Below are 15,945 nucleotides of genomic sequence, written 5' to 3'. Positions count from 1 at the left end.
TGCTCTAAAACTTTCTCCAGAACCATTGTACCCCGAAATTATTCCCAGAATGACCTCAAAGCACCTAATATGCAACCCAACTTCATACTACTGACTTACTGTGTACTTCTACTTCAGAGGAAACATTGTACTACAGATAGATAGATAGATAGATATATTCAAGGTCCCAGTAGCTTAAAGACATCACACACAACATACACATACATCATAAACAGCATGATAAAATAACAAATCCACATGAATAATATGGACAATGAAAGAAAAGATACTGAATGGAGAGGGGTTCTCCACGCTCACTAGAAAGCATGGAGTAAAGATCTGTCCTAGTTTTCCGTGCAGCGTGGAGGACATAGGGTTAGCTGTGGGAGAAAAGGTCGGAGACGGTAGTATTAAGTCAGCCGCTCGGATGAACGGCGCGGTGGTCATCTTCCTGGACCAGGAGGACAAGGTGATCAAGTCATCGAGGCGGGCATCACCGTGAATGAAATGTTTGTACAGGTGCTGCCGCTCGCACAACCAGCCACGAAAGTAGTCCTGTCTAACATCCCACCTTTCATCTCTGATTTCTTTCTCAGCAGAGAGCTGTCCAGACACGGGAAAGTAGTCTCTCCTGTTAAAAAGATCCTGTCTGGATGTAAATCTCCGTTGCTGAAGCACGTAGTGTCTCACCGCAGACAGCTGTATATGATACTGAACCATCGGGATGAGGAGCTTAACCTCCGCTTCCATGTCAAGGTGGATGCCCAGCGTCCGGGGGGGCTGCTGCCCCGGTGCCGGCTGCCACCTCCGAGCAGCCGATGCCCAATCTGCGTGCTGCACGGCGGCGTGGCGATGCCGTGTCTGACCAGACACACCAGGTGAGTACTGATACACCGGGTGTTAGTGTGGATGTTGTGAGAGAGAATGTGAATGAAGCTGTGAGTGAAGTTGAGAGAAGTGTAGCGGGTGAGGAGGAAGAAAAAGAAAAAAGTTTATAAAACAGGTGAAGGTGTGTCTGAGGAACAGACAGGTGACTATAGGGACACGCATGAGGGACAGTCAGGGGAGACAGGTGAGGTACAGACTGATGGGGTTAATGAAATGGTAAATGAAACGGATGAACAAAGTGTAAGGTGGAGGAGGTAGTGATGGAGGAAGAAGAGGCAGCAGTTAAATCTAAAGTGGCTGCTAAACACAGAAGGAAGACCACCAGTACCTCCAGTGAAGCTACAAGAGTGAAGAGAGTGTGAGGAAGGCCTGTACGGATGGAAGGGAGAGTGAAGAATGTGTCGGATGAAAGTGAAGTCCCCAACTTCAGCAGCAGTCAACAAAGAAAGCTCTATAGTGCTGATAAAATTAAAAGTTTTCCAAAACAAACCTATAACCAGCAGGGGGTAAAAATAGAGCATTTCTTTCCAGACTTGGCTCTGTTCTGCTCCTCAGTCAGATTCCATAATAGCCGAAAAGAGGTGTCTGAATTTACACTCCAAGAGGGTTTTAGACTGAAGAAACTTGTGCTTAAAGCAAAAAACAAATATGTATTGGTGATGCTCCAATGTGCATGTTAATTAATTTGTTGTTTATTATTTTCGCTTGTAACACTATGGATGTTTTTAAAGTAGGGAGTTTAAATTTAAATGGAGCCAGAAATGTAATAAAAAGAGCCAGTATTTATGAAACCATAAGAATGAAACACATTGATGTTTTATTTTTACAAGAGACACACACTGACAGCAGTAACGAGGCCGACTGGAGGAGAGAAAGGGAAGGGGAAGCCATCCTGAGTCATGGCTCCTCTCTGAGTGGAGGAGTGGGCTTCCTCTTCTCCAGAGCTTTCTCTCCGGTCTCACTGGAGGTCAAGCATTTTATCGAGGGGAGTCAAAGCTCAGTTTGATCATTTTACGGCTGTTTTTATTAACCTGTATGCCCCAACAACCGGTGCAGAGAGAAAGATCTTTTTAGAAAAGGTAGGTGGGGTTTTAAATGACTGTGCATCGGGAGATTTTTTATTCTTGGGTGGGGATTTAAACTGTACTGCAAATGCATTTTTAGATCGTAACCATGCAGGTCCCAGCATGCTCTGGGGCGGCTGGTTTCCGGTTACAGACTGCCGCCAGTACACATGGTCCCACCTCAGAGAGAGTAGAATCTCCTCAGCCAGATTAGACCGTATTTATTGTTTTAAACCACATTTTATTATTTTTAAAGTGTGTAATATTGTTCCTGCTGTTTTTACTGATCACTCTTTGGTTTTATGTCATGTTTTTATTAGGGATGTGAAGCCAAAAAGTGCCTATTGGCATTTTAACTCGGTTTTAACTTTTGACAAAAAATTTAGAGAGGTCCTTCTATGTCAACAGCACACCCTCAACGTCATACGAGACATCACCAGATCTAAACATTGAAAATAAAATGAATAAATGGAAGTGGCTGCTCTCTCAAATATAGAGGTAGAGTTTTAGTTTTACATAATCTCGTTGCATCCCTTTTGTGGCACCGTTTATCTTGTGTGGACCCCCCGTCAGGTCTACTGGCTCAGATACAGAGGAAGATGGTAGATTTTTTTGGGGTGGTCTGCACTGGGTGCCACAGGGGTGCTGTTTTTATCAAGAGAGGAGGGGGGACAGGGCCTTGTCCACCTGGCCAGCAGAACGGCCACCTTCAGGCTTCAGTTTATTCAAATGTTTCTGACGGGGCTGCCTGTGTTAGGTGCAGGAGGGAATGGTGGAACCACAAGACAGGTGGCACAAGGCTTGGAAACCGGTGAAACACATTAGGGCAATCACAAGGGCAGGAAAACACAGGAAGTAAAACAAAACAAGACAAGACAGAAAACAAGACCGTCAAAATAAAACAGGAATAAAAAAACAGATTACCAAAATAAGACAAAACACACCAAACCCAAAACAGCCTGACTTGGTGTGGAGGAACCTGACCAGCTGTATCCTCAGACAGGTGAGTAAACTGGGGCTGGATGCTGCCATATTTTTAACTCACCCTAAATTTTTAAAGTTAAGTGGGTTTCCTCCTTTTTATCAGGGCGTTTTTAAGTCTTGGGCCCTTTTTAACTGTACGTTGAATGATAGGTCTGACTCTCTGCACTCTGGTTGTTGAAGAAGCAGCTGATCAACGGGAGCAGACTGGACATCTGCAGCGGGGTGCCCGGGTTGCCGGCAGCCAATCCGGGACTCTGAGCCTGCAGCAGCTGGTGGAGGCAGCAGGGCCTGAACTATTGGGGGCCGGGGCTCTGGGCTCTCTCCTGGGAATGACATCTATCCGGGTCACACAAAGACTCCTGAACCTATGGATACAAAGACTGAGTGGGAGAGAGAGGAGACTCCTCATGGAGTACAGCGGGGGAGAGGCTAGGCCAGATCCCACGGACCCGTTCCCAGAGGTCTACCTGAGCCTAGGGCCACGTCTACATCTTTTTTTTACCCGTCTTCCCTGGATTAGTTTCAAGAATAGTTGCGTCCAAACAAATCCATTTGTAAAAGACTCAACACACTACTTCGTATACCAGGCCTATAGGCGGCGCTGTTTCTGCTACAGGAATTCACCAAAAAATGGAGAAGAAGAGCATAGTCACTTCCACTAACCATCACAACATGACTAGATTATAACGTTATCTTAATACATCCATGGACTATAATACTTTTCACCACTGCTCATTTTATAAAGGCCGCCGCAAGAAAACGTGTCTTTGTTTACATTGTATAATGTGCTGCTGGATTGCTTTTTGTTTTTGTTTTTGATTTTGCATGATTGCAGCGCGCTAGCTAGCTCTAACATCGGCAGTCAAACAAACATCAATGATCCATGAATGATGTCTTTTTAATAATCTATACGTTTTTCTTGCAGTAGCCTTTCTACAATAAGCCGTGGTAAAAGGATCCGTTCAAGGAGTTGATAAGCAGACAGATTAGCTAGCTAGTTGATAAGTTGTCTACTTCCACTTTATAAACAGATAGCCATAGCAGCTAACGTTAACGTTACTTCGCTGCTGGAGCGGTCAGCTACTTTAGCGGTCAGCTACTTTAGCGATGTTTAACATTAGCTACATAATGTTAGCAATATATCTTGTGTAGAATCCAGAGGGAAGGTTCAGGGAGCAGAGACACAGTATTTAGATGAAGTGAGCTGGTTTGACCATGGAGATGGGACATGCTTGCTTAGCTTCACCGCAGTTGTGTGCATCAGCGGCATAGACAGGTCAGCAGCTGTGGGTAAGAGAGGGTGTAAAAGAGGGGTGTGGCGATGACATCATCGATACGGATTCGTATTCACCGTCCAAACGAAGCCAAATGAGAGCCGTTTTCGGATTTTTTTACCCTGAGACCAGGTTTAAAAAAAGTGCGTTTGCAGGATTCGTTTGGACGGTTGGCCCAAATGATGCAAAACATGTGCGTTTGCACAAAAAAACTTTGTGGTTGGCCCCTAGAGTTTGGAGAGGAGACCGGCCCCCTGCTAGCTGTCAGTAGCCCGGGCAAACTCACCCTGCACAGAGCAGACAAAGTGACACTGTACCAGAACTGTGTGAAAGCCATATATAAAAAATGACTGAATGAAGGTTGGGGGGGGGGGGGGCACATCCTTGTCCCCAGTGGAGGGAGGGTTTTGTACAAGCCTCCCCTCAAAAAACGGACCGCTTTTACATGGTGCTGTCGCCTCCAATGCTTTTATCTCTGTTCTTAACCCAACCGTTCTTAGCCAGTGCCTTTTCTGTAACCTTCGAGAGACTGTGTACCACATGTTCACTGAGTGTAAGAGACTCACTGAGTTCTTCTCTCTTTTAACATTGGTTTTTAGTCTTTTTAATGTAGTTTTTACTAAGAGGGTTTTTATTATGGGAGCTGCCTACAAAAAGAAAAGTGGCAGCTCCTGAATTACCTTTCAGGTGAAGCCAAAATGGCGATTTATAAAAGCAGAAAGAACAGGGTGGAGAACAGAGAGGGGCAGGAGACCAGGGCAGTCTCTGTAACATCGGAACATAGAGGGGCAGGAGACCAGGGCAGTTATTTCCCCCCAACAAAATATAAGGTAAAAAAACATTGAGGTGTCCTCTCCCTGTTGTTACATGAATATCCAGTATGTACAGTAGCCTGAACTATATAGTTACTGGTCCAGGGAACTAAGACTATAATAAGGGAGGATTGTACAATTATAAAAACCTATAATAATTCTTCAGTCCTCCGTAATTATAGTCCCAGTTCACTGGCGACAACACACATTGTGCTACTAAAAGAAATAAATCATCTAAAATAATTAAAGGTGCATTTGTCCCTGACCAGTCTGCCATTGTTAGAACCACTAACACGTGTATAGCACTCTATATATTGTCCTTAATCACTGACTTCATTTAAATAAGGCTTTTGTAATTATCTCCCTAATATATTCACCAAACGTCTAACAACAAGCAGTTTTCAAACAGCAATATAACAGTAGACTGCCACATGAAACATTATAAAAATAAAGGTCACAACTTTAAATAATAACAGCAATTTATTATCCCAGCTTAATCCTTTGTCTTGGTTTTGTGTAATAGCCCTCTGATGAACAGATCTCGAGATATTTTGAAAACCCACACAGAGGGTCCTTTTTTAAAATTTATTTAGGTAGGGACAGATACAAACAACATAGATAAGCTAAAACAGTCATCTGATGTATGTATCATAGTGTTTTTAGCTGAAGCTAATTTATGACACTTGTCACTAGTAGGGCTTTTGGTTGAAAATACAAATACAAATTATCATTATTAAAAATAAGAGAGAGATGAAATAAAATGGAATTAAATGAAAAAGGAAAGAAAGTATACAGAAAGAGCACAGTGTAAAAACTAAACATGAGAGCAATATTGTTCCTGAATAACCACAATTTGGTATTTTTTTGAAGGTGGCTAATGTTGGGATACATTTCAAGTGGTCTGGCAGAGAGTTCCCTTTTACTGAAAAGGCAGTTTGGGCAAATGATGTTCTACAGAAAGGGATACTACTGTTGCCTTTTAACGCTGCTTGAGTTGTGGATCTGGCCACTTTACTGTCTTGTTATTGTTTTGCAAAGGTCCTTGATTTATAGTTAGATACTGACATTGCTTTGAGGAGTAAAGCCAATATCAGGACACTGTTGGTGCAAATGTGAATAAATCCAAGCAACAGGTGAAACATTATATGTGTGGTTTTACTCTGCACTCAGATAACATCAGTGTCAAAGTGACACGGGCTAATGAGATGTATTCCAGTAAAGTGCCGCCTCTTTCTGTATGCAGATCCAACCTGAGGACAGCACATATGATGATCAGAGCAGAGAGTAGACAGACGGGAAGAAGGACACAGAGAAGACTAATGCAGAGAGACCCTTCACCTGGAAATGGATCGCCTGCTGCTGCTGCTGCTGCTGCTGTGGAGCTCAGGTACCACTCTGCTTTAAATATTGTCTCTTCTTATCATTCATTGATTCTTTATTTCCTCTCAGACACACAAAGTGCCTCATGGCTTTATAACACACCAAAGTGTCAGTTGCAGTGTTAAAAGATGTCATGTTCACATATTGATCTTTAAATCAGAGACAGAGAAAGAAAAGACAAAAAGGGAAAATGGATTTAGTCAAATCGTTAGAATCCTTCAGATTTTCAACAAATCAAACAACATTTCTGATTCTATTTTTAGTCCGTTGTTATTTCTGTACCTTAATTATTTAACAAAATGTTGAACTAATGATAACATAACAGAAATTATAACTTTACTCATCATTAGAACCAGACAGAATCTGCAGATTGTAACAGTTATCAGAGATGATCCAGAATGAAAATCTGAAGAATTTAGCTGTGTGTTTTTAAGATTTAATATTTGGAGGTTCATTTTAATGTTTAATGTTTTTAATGTGTATAAATTAAGTATGTAGCAAATTCTGCATAGACAGATTCTGTGTGATCCTGCTCATAATCAGTAATCATCCGTGTGGTTTTTATCAATGAGCGGGAAATTGTACAGAAAGTTTTGCGGTGACTCCTCCTCATGACAGCTTTACAGGAAACGCTGCAGCATGTGATCAGTGTTGCTGCGTGGGAGTTGATCAGGTTGATATCTGTGTTTCCTGTTCTCTCTCCTGCAGCCATATCACAGCTGATTGTTATCTGAATATTAACGCTAACACAGGAGGCTTTTATTGTGAAGCAGTCACAGGAAACTGCCTGGTGTAAACACGTCTTTAGTTTGTTCAGCTGGGGGAGAGAGGGGGGAGATGGCTGCAGAGAGTCATTAATAAATAAGTAATTAATTGCTTATAAGTAAACTATTTCAATGACATATGAAGACTTAGTTACAGGGTCTTTCAGAGATCATAAAGATGAAAACATGGATAAAAATCAGAGGTTTGTGCCATGTGGAGAGGATGTCTGCTCACATTTAATTGATAAATAAGTTATTAAACGCTTCTAATCAGAGCCAAACAGAATCTGCATATCTCTTTTCACAGTTTTCAGCTGTGATCCAGAATGAAAATCTGCAGAATTTAGCTGAGTTCATCCATCTTCGTCCGCTTCCATCCAAGCTGAGTTTTATTTTGAAAAATTTGCTGAACATTTTGAAGACACCACATGACTGAAAATTATATGCATCCAGATGGTGGTGCTTAATTAAGGGCTAAAAACACAAAACACTGTAAGTCCAATTGATCTGAAATCTTACACACAAGTGCAGCTCAATCTGCTCTACATAAAAACCTATTGGACCACAAAAGTCTGGCAACATTTCTTGTCTAAACCAAATCTGTGAAGGGTCTCAAACACGAAAGGCCAACTTACTGAATTAAAAGTCTTTTCTGCATCTAATATTATTAACAAAAAATATTTGTTTTGCTTTTGAACATAATCTATTAAATTTACTTTTCACTTAATATTATCTGCCAGAAGCCTTTCTGGAATGAAACCACACTGATCTGTGTCAATTATATCTGTAATTATGACTTTTAATCTATTGTCTAATTTTGCTGATATTATTTTATAGTCTGTGTGAAGCAGCTATATGGGCCAGTATGAGGAACACTTTGCAGCATCCTTCCCTTCTTTATGACTGTTATAATACAGGATGGCCATGTCTGTGCCCATTTCCCTGTATCTAATGCATAATTGTAGACTTTTAATAGTAAAGGAGTTATTTGGCTGCTAAATCTTTTATAAAATGTTTGTAAATCCGTCATCTCCTGGAGATTTTCTTGCTTTTGATACCTGTATTTGTTGTTTGATTTCCTCTGCAGTAATTGATTTTGTCAATTAAGTATTTTCTTTTATTACTCTTGGCAGTTTAAGTTTGCTCAAATATGTTTTAATTACTTTATCAGTTATTGTTTCTCTCTGATCCCATTTAAGTTTCGTGATATAAGCTTCAATCATTTGTCTTTAAGTTTATGGCTAAAATGTTCACAGATTTTGATCCACCATCGTAGCATTCCTGTTGTGTAAATCTCATTAATCTATCTATCTCCAATTTGCGTATTTTATCTAATTCACGCTTTTTAATTTAATTTTCATCTTCAGTGCTATTTGTGGTCCCATGTTTATCCTCCATTATTTTTATTTAGTCTAATACCGGATTTAGATGTGCTTTCCAGACTTTTTTTGTGCGGAGTAATATGAAATAATGTAACCCCTCATAACTCCTTCCCATAATGTAATTGAATCTATATCCTCTGTATTGTTTATTACGACATATTAACTCTATCTTTTTTCTACAAACTTATTAAAGCAAAATTTAGCTAAAGTAATAAAAGTAAAAAGGAAGCAAGTAAAAGAAACAAATATATAGAAAAATGGTGGCTCCCAAAGTTTAGGTTTCATCAATCACTGTCTTATGGTTGTAACTAGTCAACTTCTTCATCAGTGACAGCAACACTAATGTTCCCTATTTCCCATTTCTAATAAACCATTTCATTTTTAATTATGTGACTTTCTACATAGCAATAGTTTATTTAAGGACTTTCAGTCAGGATTTAGAAAGCATCATAGCACAGACAGCACAGCAACAACCTTCTAACTGCTTCAGACAAAGGACTTGTCTTCTTACTTGTCTTACTAGATCTTAGTCCTGCATTCGACACTATTGACCATACCATCCTATTACAGAGACTGGAAGATTTAGTTGGCATTAAAGGCATCGCACTAAGCTGGTTTAAGTCCTATTTTTCTGATTGATCTCAATTTTTTGATGTTAACAATGAATCCTCCAGGCATGCTAAAGTTAGCTATGGCGTCCCACAAGGCTCAGTGCTTGGACATATTCTATTATCCTTAAATATGCTTCCTCTAGGCACTAATTTTAGGAAACACTCAATTAATTTTCACTGTTATGTGGATGACACCCAATTATACATGTCAATCAAGCCAGACGAAACCAGTCAGTTAGCTAAACTTCAAGCATGCATTAAAGATATAAAATCCTGGATGACCTACAATTTTCTGATGTTAAACTCAAACTGAAGTTATTGAGCTGGGCCCCAAACACCTCTGAACCTCATTATCTAAAGATATAGCTACCCTGGATGGTATTGCCCTGGTCTCCAGCACTACTGTCAGAAATCTTGGAAGTTATTTTTGATCAGGATATATCCTTTAACGCCAACTGAAAACAAACCTCAAGAACAGCCTTTTTTCACCTTTGTAACATTGCCAAAATTAGGCACATCCTGTCTCAAAACAATGCTGAAAAACTAGTCCATGCATTTGTTACTTCCATGCTGGACTACTGTAATTCCTTACTATCAGGTTGCTCAAGTAAGTCCCTTAAGACTCTCCAGCTGATCCAGAATGCTGCAGTGCGTGTTCTGAGAAGAACTAAGAAAAGAGATCATATTTCTCCTGTTGTATTATCTTCTCTGCATTGGCTTCCTATAAAATCCAGGATTGAATTTAAAATCCTTCTCTCTCTCTCCCAGTCTGGGTCCGGGGGGCAGACACCGTCACCACATTTAAGAGTAAACTTAAAACTCTCCTCTTTGATAAAGCTTATAGTTAGGGAGTGAGGAGTTGCAGTGTTCACCTAGACTGGCGGGGGACGGTGTATAGCTATAGCCCCTTCTCTTCTCTGCTTCTCTTCATAGTCGTCAGATTCAGCTACCAACCCTTATAGAACTGCCTCAGGTTTGCCTTGCACCAGCTCTTAACTATGCTGTTACAGTTTTAGACTGCTGGGGGACTTCTTTTGATAGACTGAGCTCCTCTCTCTCTTTCCATCTGTGTGCATCCATGTCCCAGAAATGCTTGTTACTAACTTAGCTCTGTGGAGCTTATTCCCCGGAGTCCTTATGTTCTTTTTTCACCTAACAGTTTTCCTTGGATTAGGGCGCCACCTAAATCATGGTTGCAGCTGTCACCGTGGTCCTGCTCCGCGCCCTGCTCATGCCCTGTTACACCCTGCTACGTCCTGCTACGCCCTGCTATGCCCTGCTATGCCCTGCAGTGCCTTGCTACACCCAATAACACCCTTCAGTGCCCTGCTACACCATGTACTACAACAACTACTATTTTTAGTCACTGTTCCGTTATTTTTATTGTGACTATTATTGCCACTGTTCATCACCCCCCAACTGGCACCGTCAGACACCGCCTACCAAGAGCCTGGGTCTGTTCGAGGTTTCTTCCTAAAAGGAAGGTTTTCCTCGCCACTGTTGCACTAAATGCTTGCTCTTGGGGGAATTACTGGAGTTGTTGGGTCTAGACCTACTCTATTTGTAAAGTGTCTTGAGATAACTCTTGTTATGATTTGATACTATAAATAAAATTGAATTGAATTGAATTATAAGAGAGGGGTAGGCAAATAAACAACAACAAAAAACACATTTACCTTATTTAGTTTGTAATCTTTTTCGGAATGTTTAAACATTTTAGTATTTTGCAGACTTATAGTTCTATAACTCAAACACACTGCTTCTAATATAAATTACCACACATGTACAGACACATGCCAATACCTACAAAACTGGACTTAGAACACAAAATAAACAACTTTCTCTTCTTTTTTTCAACACTGTTATCTTGGCCTTGTAGTTCTTCTGTTATAAGCTTTTCCATTTGGGTGTAGCAAATAGGCAAAAATCGAGGTGGATTTTAACAGAAACACCAATACACCGGAGCACATTTTTCTCCCATCCCCGAATGCTGTTTAGACAAGCCAGACCCATCTCTGTAGCACTGTGGAGGAAGGTCTGGTAAAACAAGACTACAGGAAGTGTAACCACACTCTGACCCCTTTTTGCTCAGCGTTAAATGTAAAATGTGAGTGGGTCTGTACAATCACCAATTAACTATGGTCCGTTACACTACTGCTGTATGTTCAAAGTCACTGACAATTTATTGATCAATAGAAAATCTGTTTAATAATAGAAAATGTTACACTTCACAAGGTATTGTCTTTTTGACTCAGGTATGGGCTGGGTCCAGATTGACTTGCTGTTAGGTTTGGATTTGAGAAGCCCTGCTCTAGCACATTTTATAATAGGTACGCTTAATTAAAGATACATACAGAATAAGTTCTCTTTGAATTCCTCCCAAACAGCAGACCTTTGTTCTGTGTATTCATGTGTTCATCTTATCTTTAATAAATTGAATGAGTTTATTGAGGTGTTTCTGAGCTGCTAGAAGATTCTTTACAGAACAACCTGAGAGAGTTTGTTCTGTCCATGGCTGTGATCCAATCATGCTGCTTTATACTGATGTTTACCTTCTGATTTATCCTCAGGACTCCAGGCTGAAGGAGAAATCATCTCAAGAGGTACACAGAGACAGAAAAGACAAATAAAGAATCAGCAGTTTCAGTTTCATCTTTTCTTGATTAAAATTACTTATTTTGCTGATGACTCTCTGGTTTCTGTTTAGATTCTGTCAGGTTGGTGGGAGGAGCCAGTCACTGTGGAGGAACACTGGAGGTGAAACATGAAGGAGAATGGAGACCAGTGTGCTCTAGCTCTCCCTGGTACCTAAAGGAAGCAGCTGCTGCCTGCAGAGAGTTAGACTGTGGCTCTGCTGTTTCTGTAGAAGAGAGAGAAGAGTCCTCACGCAGATCTGTGTGGAGAATCAGCTCTGTCTGTGTTAATTCTGGATCTGCTCTGAGGGATTGTGCAGAATCAACTTTCTCTGCATCCATCCTGAATGTTACCTGCTCAGGTAAGTCCATCTGTGACATCATCTATGACATCATCTTTGACATAATCTATGACAGTAATATGTGCTCCTTCCTCTATCACAGTGACAGTCAGTGGTTTGAATTGGACTGAACAGTAAAGTTATCCAGGACAATGACATCCTAAAGTGTAGATAAGTGGGCTTGTTTCTGGAAGCTGTCTGTCTGTCTGCCTGTCTGTCTCTCTCATCATGTCCTTATTCAGGGTCTATTTTGTTGAACGGAGGATGAATATGAACTTGAAATGCAAATGTTTTTTTGTTTTTTTACAGTTTTCAGCTATTATCCAGAATAAAAATCTGCAGAATGTATCGCGCACAATGCTAATCCCAGTTGCATCAATGCTTCTTTTTTGCAGTGTTGTATTAAACATCCACTTCTGCCATGAGCAATGAAAAAAACTCCCGACTGACAGCCGTGTGCCTCACTTATGGTGGCCTTATCCCATCCTGGTTGTGTGTGTCTGTCCTCGATACACTTGAGCACGCAGTGCGGTTACCCAAACTGCATTGAATCCTTCTATCATTACAGTCTGTCCTCAAACATTTCCACTCATTACAACTGCACCATCATCATTCAGTAGTTCCAGTACACCCTTGATACTATTAGAGAGTGCAGTTTTGTCTTTGACATGAAAAAACTCAAAAAAACTCTCAAACGTAATTGTCAGGCAACATGTATGACAACACAACCACCATTTGTTATTGACAAAAGATATCATCTGCCTGTATAGCAACAAATGTTATCTTGTTCACTTGCTTGTGTCAACCTCATCCCTGTACAATTCATACATGCAGTCCAACAGTTTGTTTTGAACAGTGCTGGGTGTCCCTTTAAAGATAAGCTGGGTGCCATAGTGCCTCTGAAGCCTTGAATTGCCCTCACACATAGTTTTGAAAATACATCAGCATATTCCCGGATTCAGAGAGTCGTAGCCCTGCAGTGCAGTTTCACATTTTCCGCACGGTTTAATGCATGTTATGATCAGACTGAGCATGTACCGTTTCCTCCACCTCATTGTTATGCTGTTCAATGGAGTGCCTGTATGCACTGTCAATTTGGGCAGCAATGTTTACCCTTCCAAGTAAGCCCAGCTTCACAGCATTATCCAGATGACTCGCCCAGCTTTCATGTTTTGCGATCCTCTTAAAAAGATGTTTTAAATCTGTGTAACGCGTCCTTGACCATGTACCATCTCCCCCAAATAGCAGACAAGGAAAACAGAGGAGTGCCTTCGTTTTCGTGCTAACCATTAGCCGATTTTTCTTTGAAAACCACTCCACATTAAAACTGCGGTTATTTTTACCAGCAGCTTGACTTAACAAATTCTTGGGATCTACATTGAACACACAAACACTTAGAGCATGCGCATTAGTATTTTCCCCACGTACAATGTGCATTGTATTGTGAGAGAGGTAGAGCTTAGATCGAGCCCAAAAAATCAAGCCCGATCCAACCCGAGCACGTTGTGTCCGAGCCCAGCCCGGCCCGACACATTAACTGGAATTATGAGCCCGAGCCCGATTTCAACCTTTTTTAATATGTGGGCCATTATAACTGATGTTCTCAACTACAATTCAGAGTTGTTTGAACTGCAGAAATCTGTTTAAAATGATCTTAATGAATACTGCAACAAGAGTGAAGCATGTAAACTACGCTGTTTGTTTATGCAGAATGGAACGGATCACAAATAGATCTGAATGAAGAAACGTAAAAAAAAAAAAAAAACTCAACGTATTTCTCTGTGAGGTCTTGCCTCGCCCTCAGGGGTAGCCTATGCTTGGAGAAGTAACAAAAGAGGACGTTCTGAAAGGCTGACTATCATCTTTTCTGCCAGGGCTAGCCTGCTTCATGTGTTCATCATCCAAGTCCCCGTTTTATTTGCTGTCATAGGCGAACAGCGTGCTGAACTTAATGCACTCGACAAAGCAGACACATATGTTGTCACTGCCCACGACTTGTTTAAAATGGTTCCATACCTCCGACTTTACTCCAAACGTATTGCTCAAAAGGTAATTCTCCTGTTTATCTTTTTTTCTTTGCATCCTCAAGCTCCATGTTGCACTTAAGCTCCACAATACAGGCCCGCAGGCCCTCAGTGTGATGCATGCGAGAGTGGGAGACTCCGTGCATGACACATGTTGCATTTTGTAACTGTAGTCCAACTTGTGTAACTTTTTGGACACATTTGTTACTTTGGCTACCATAGCTGGAGAATGCAGTTTGAAGCAGCAACCCAGCTAACAGGGAACGTTCCCAGAACTTTCACTAATGTTCTTTAAAAGTTGTGTAAATGTTAATACAAAACGTTATTAAAATAATGTTTTCGGAACATTCATGTAACGTTGAGAAAAAAACGTTCTTAGAACAACGTTCTTAGAACAACATTCTTCGAAAGTCTTTATGCTGTTATTTGTGAATTTGTGTGTTGATAGAAAATGTTTTTAGAACAACGTTTAAGGAATGTCTTTAATCACGTTATTTGTGCTTGATGAACGTTCTCATAATGTTGATAGAAAACTTTCTTAGAACAACATTATCAGAACGTCTTTATCATGTTATTTGTGAATGATGAAAGTTCTCACAATGTTGATAGAAAACGTTCTTAGAACTACGTTTTCAGAACGTCTTTATCACTGTATTTATGTTTGATGAACATTCTCATAATGTTTATAGAAAACATTCTCATAACATTCTCAGAATGTCCTGGTATTATTTGTTAAGTTACCCATTAAGGTTAGTATAAAGTTCAGGAACGTTCGTTCCCCAAAAATTGTATTAACAATACAACATTCAAATAATTTTTATTTGGAACATTTCAAGAACATAAAAATGTGCACTTTCTGTTATGTTATCATGTTATTTTAAGGTTAGAATATGAAGAATAATATTTCTACATCATTCTTTCAACTATATTTCTTTACACAACCATGTGAATTACAAGTGCCCACTTTTTATTATATAACTGCACACTTTTACAGCACATCAAAAAGTTCAAAATGCACATAAAAGTCCTGTGATATATACAGTATGTCAATGGTGAAAACATGGAGGCCACAATAACAAAAGATTTTCTGCTGTTTTCTTATATGAGCATCCAAACAGCACATCGCCAGGTGTTTGTTTATGTTATCTGCAAGACAACCAACGGGAAAAGACACAGATAATGTGTTGTTGTATTTTTTATACAGTACAGGCCAAAGGTTTGGACACACCTTCTCATTCAATGCGTTTCCTTTTTATTTTCATGACTATTTACATTGTAGATTCTCACTGAAGGCTTCAAAACTATGAATGAACACATATGGAATTATGTACTTAACAAAAAAGTGTGAAATAACTGAAAACATGTCTTTTATTTTAGATTCTTCAAAGTAGCCAACCTTTGCTTTTAAATTAATAAGGGAAACAATTCCACTAACTAAACCTGACAAAGCACACCTGTGAAGTGAAAAGAATTTCAGGTGACTACCTCATGAAGCTCATTGAGAGAACACATTGTAGATTCTCACTGAAGGCTTCAAAACTATGAATGAACACATATGGAATTATGTACTTAACAAAAAAGTGTGAAATAACTGAAAACATGTCTTATATTTTATATTCTTCAAAGTAGCCACCCTTTGCTTTTTTATTAATAAGGGAAACAATTCCACTAATTAACCCTGACAAAGCACACCTGTGAAGGTAAAACCATTTCAGGTGACTACCTCATGAAGCTCATTGAGAGAACACCGTTGGAACAACGTTCCAGCAATGTTATGCATACCTTAAGATAACGTTGCAGAAACATTAT

The 15,945-nt window shown here is 40.0% G+C and overlaps 1 protein-coding gene across 1 annotated transcript in view; it reads left to right on the top strand.

Moving 5' to 3' along the window:
- Positions 1-406: 406 nt before the first annotated feature.
- The window catches only part of LOC114556334 (scavenger receptor cysteine-rich type 1 protein M130), a 35,655-nt gene continuing 20,116 nt past the window's right edge, over positions 407-15,945 (top strand). Inside the window, exons 1-6 of the mRNA XM_028579236.1 lie at positions 407-477; positions 576-857; positions 2,505-2,533; positions 3,066-3,398; positions 11,709-11,741; positions 11,846-11,959. Coding sequence (XP_028435037.1) covers positions 407-477; positions 576-857; positions 2,505-2,533; positions 3,066-3,398; positions 11,709-11,741; positions 11,846-11,959 — 862 coding nt within the window. The remainder of the gene's footprint in view (positions 478-575; positions 858-2,504; positions 2,534-3,065; positions 3,399-11,708; positions 11,742-11,845; positions 11,960-15,945) is intronic.

Source organism: Perca flavescens, chromosome 5, assembly GCF_004354835.1.
Source record: "Perca flavescens isolate YP-PL-M2 chromosome 5, PFLA_1.0, whole genome shotgun sequence".
NCBI lineage: Eukaryota > Metazoa > Chordata > Actinopteri > Perciformes > Percidae > Perca > Perca flavescens.
The sequence above is the reverse complement of the archived record's forward strand: the minus strand, read 5'-3'. Positions and strand labels throughout refer to the sequence as shown.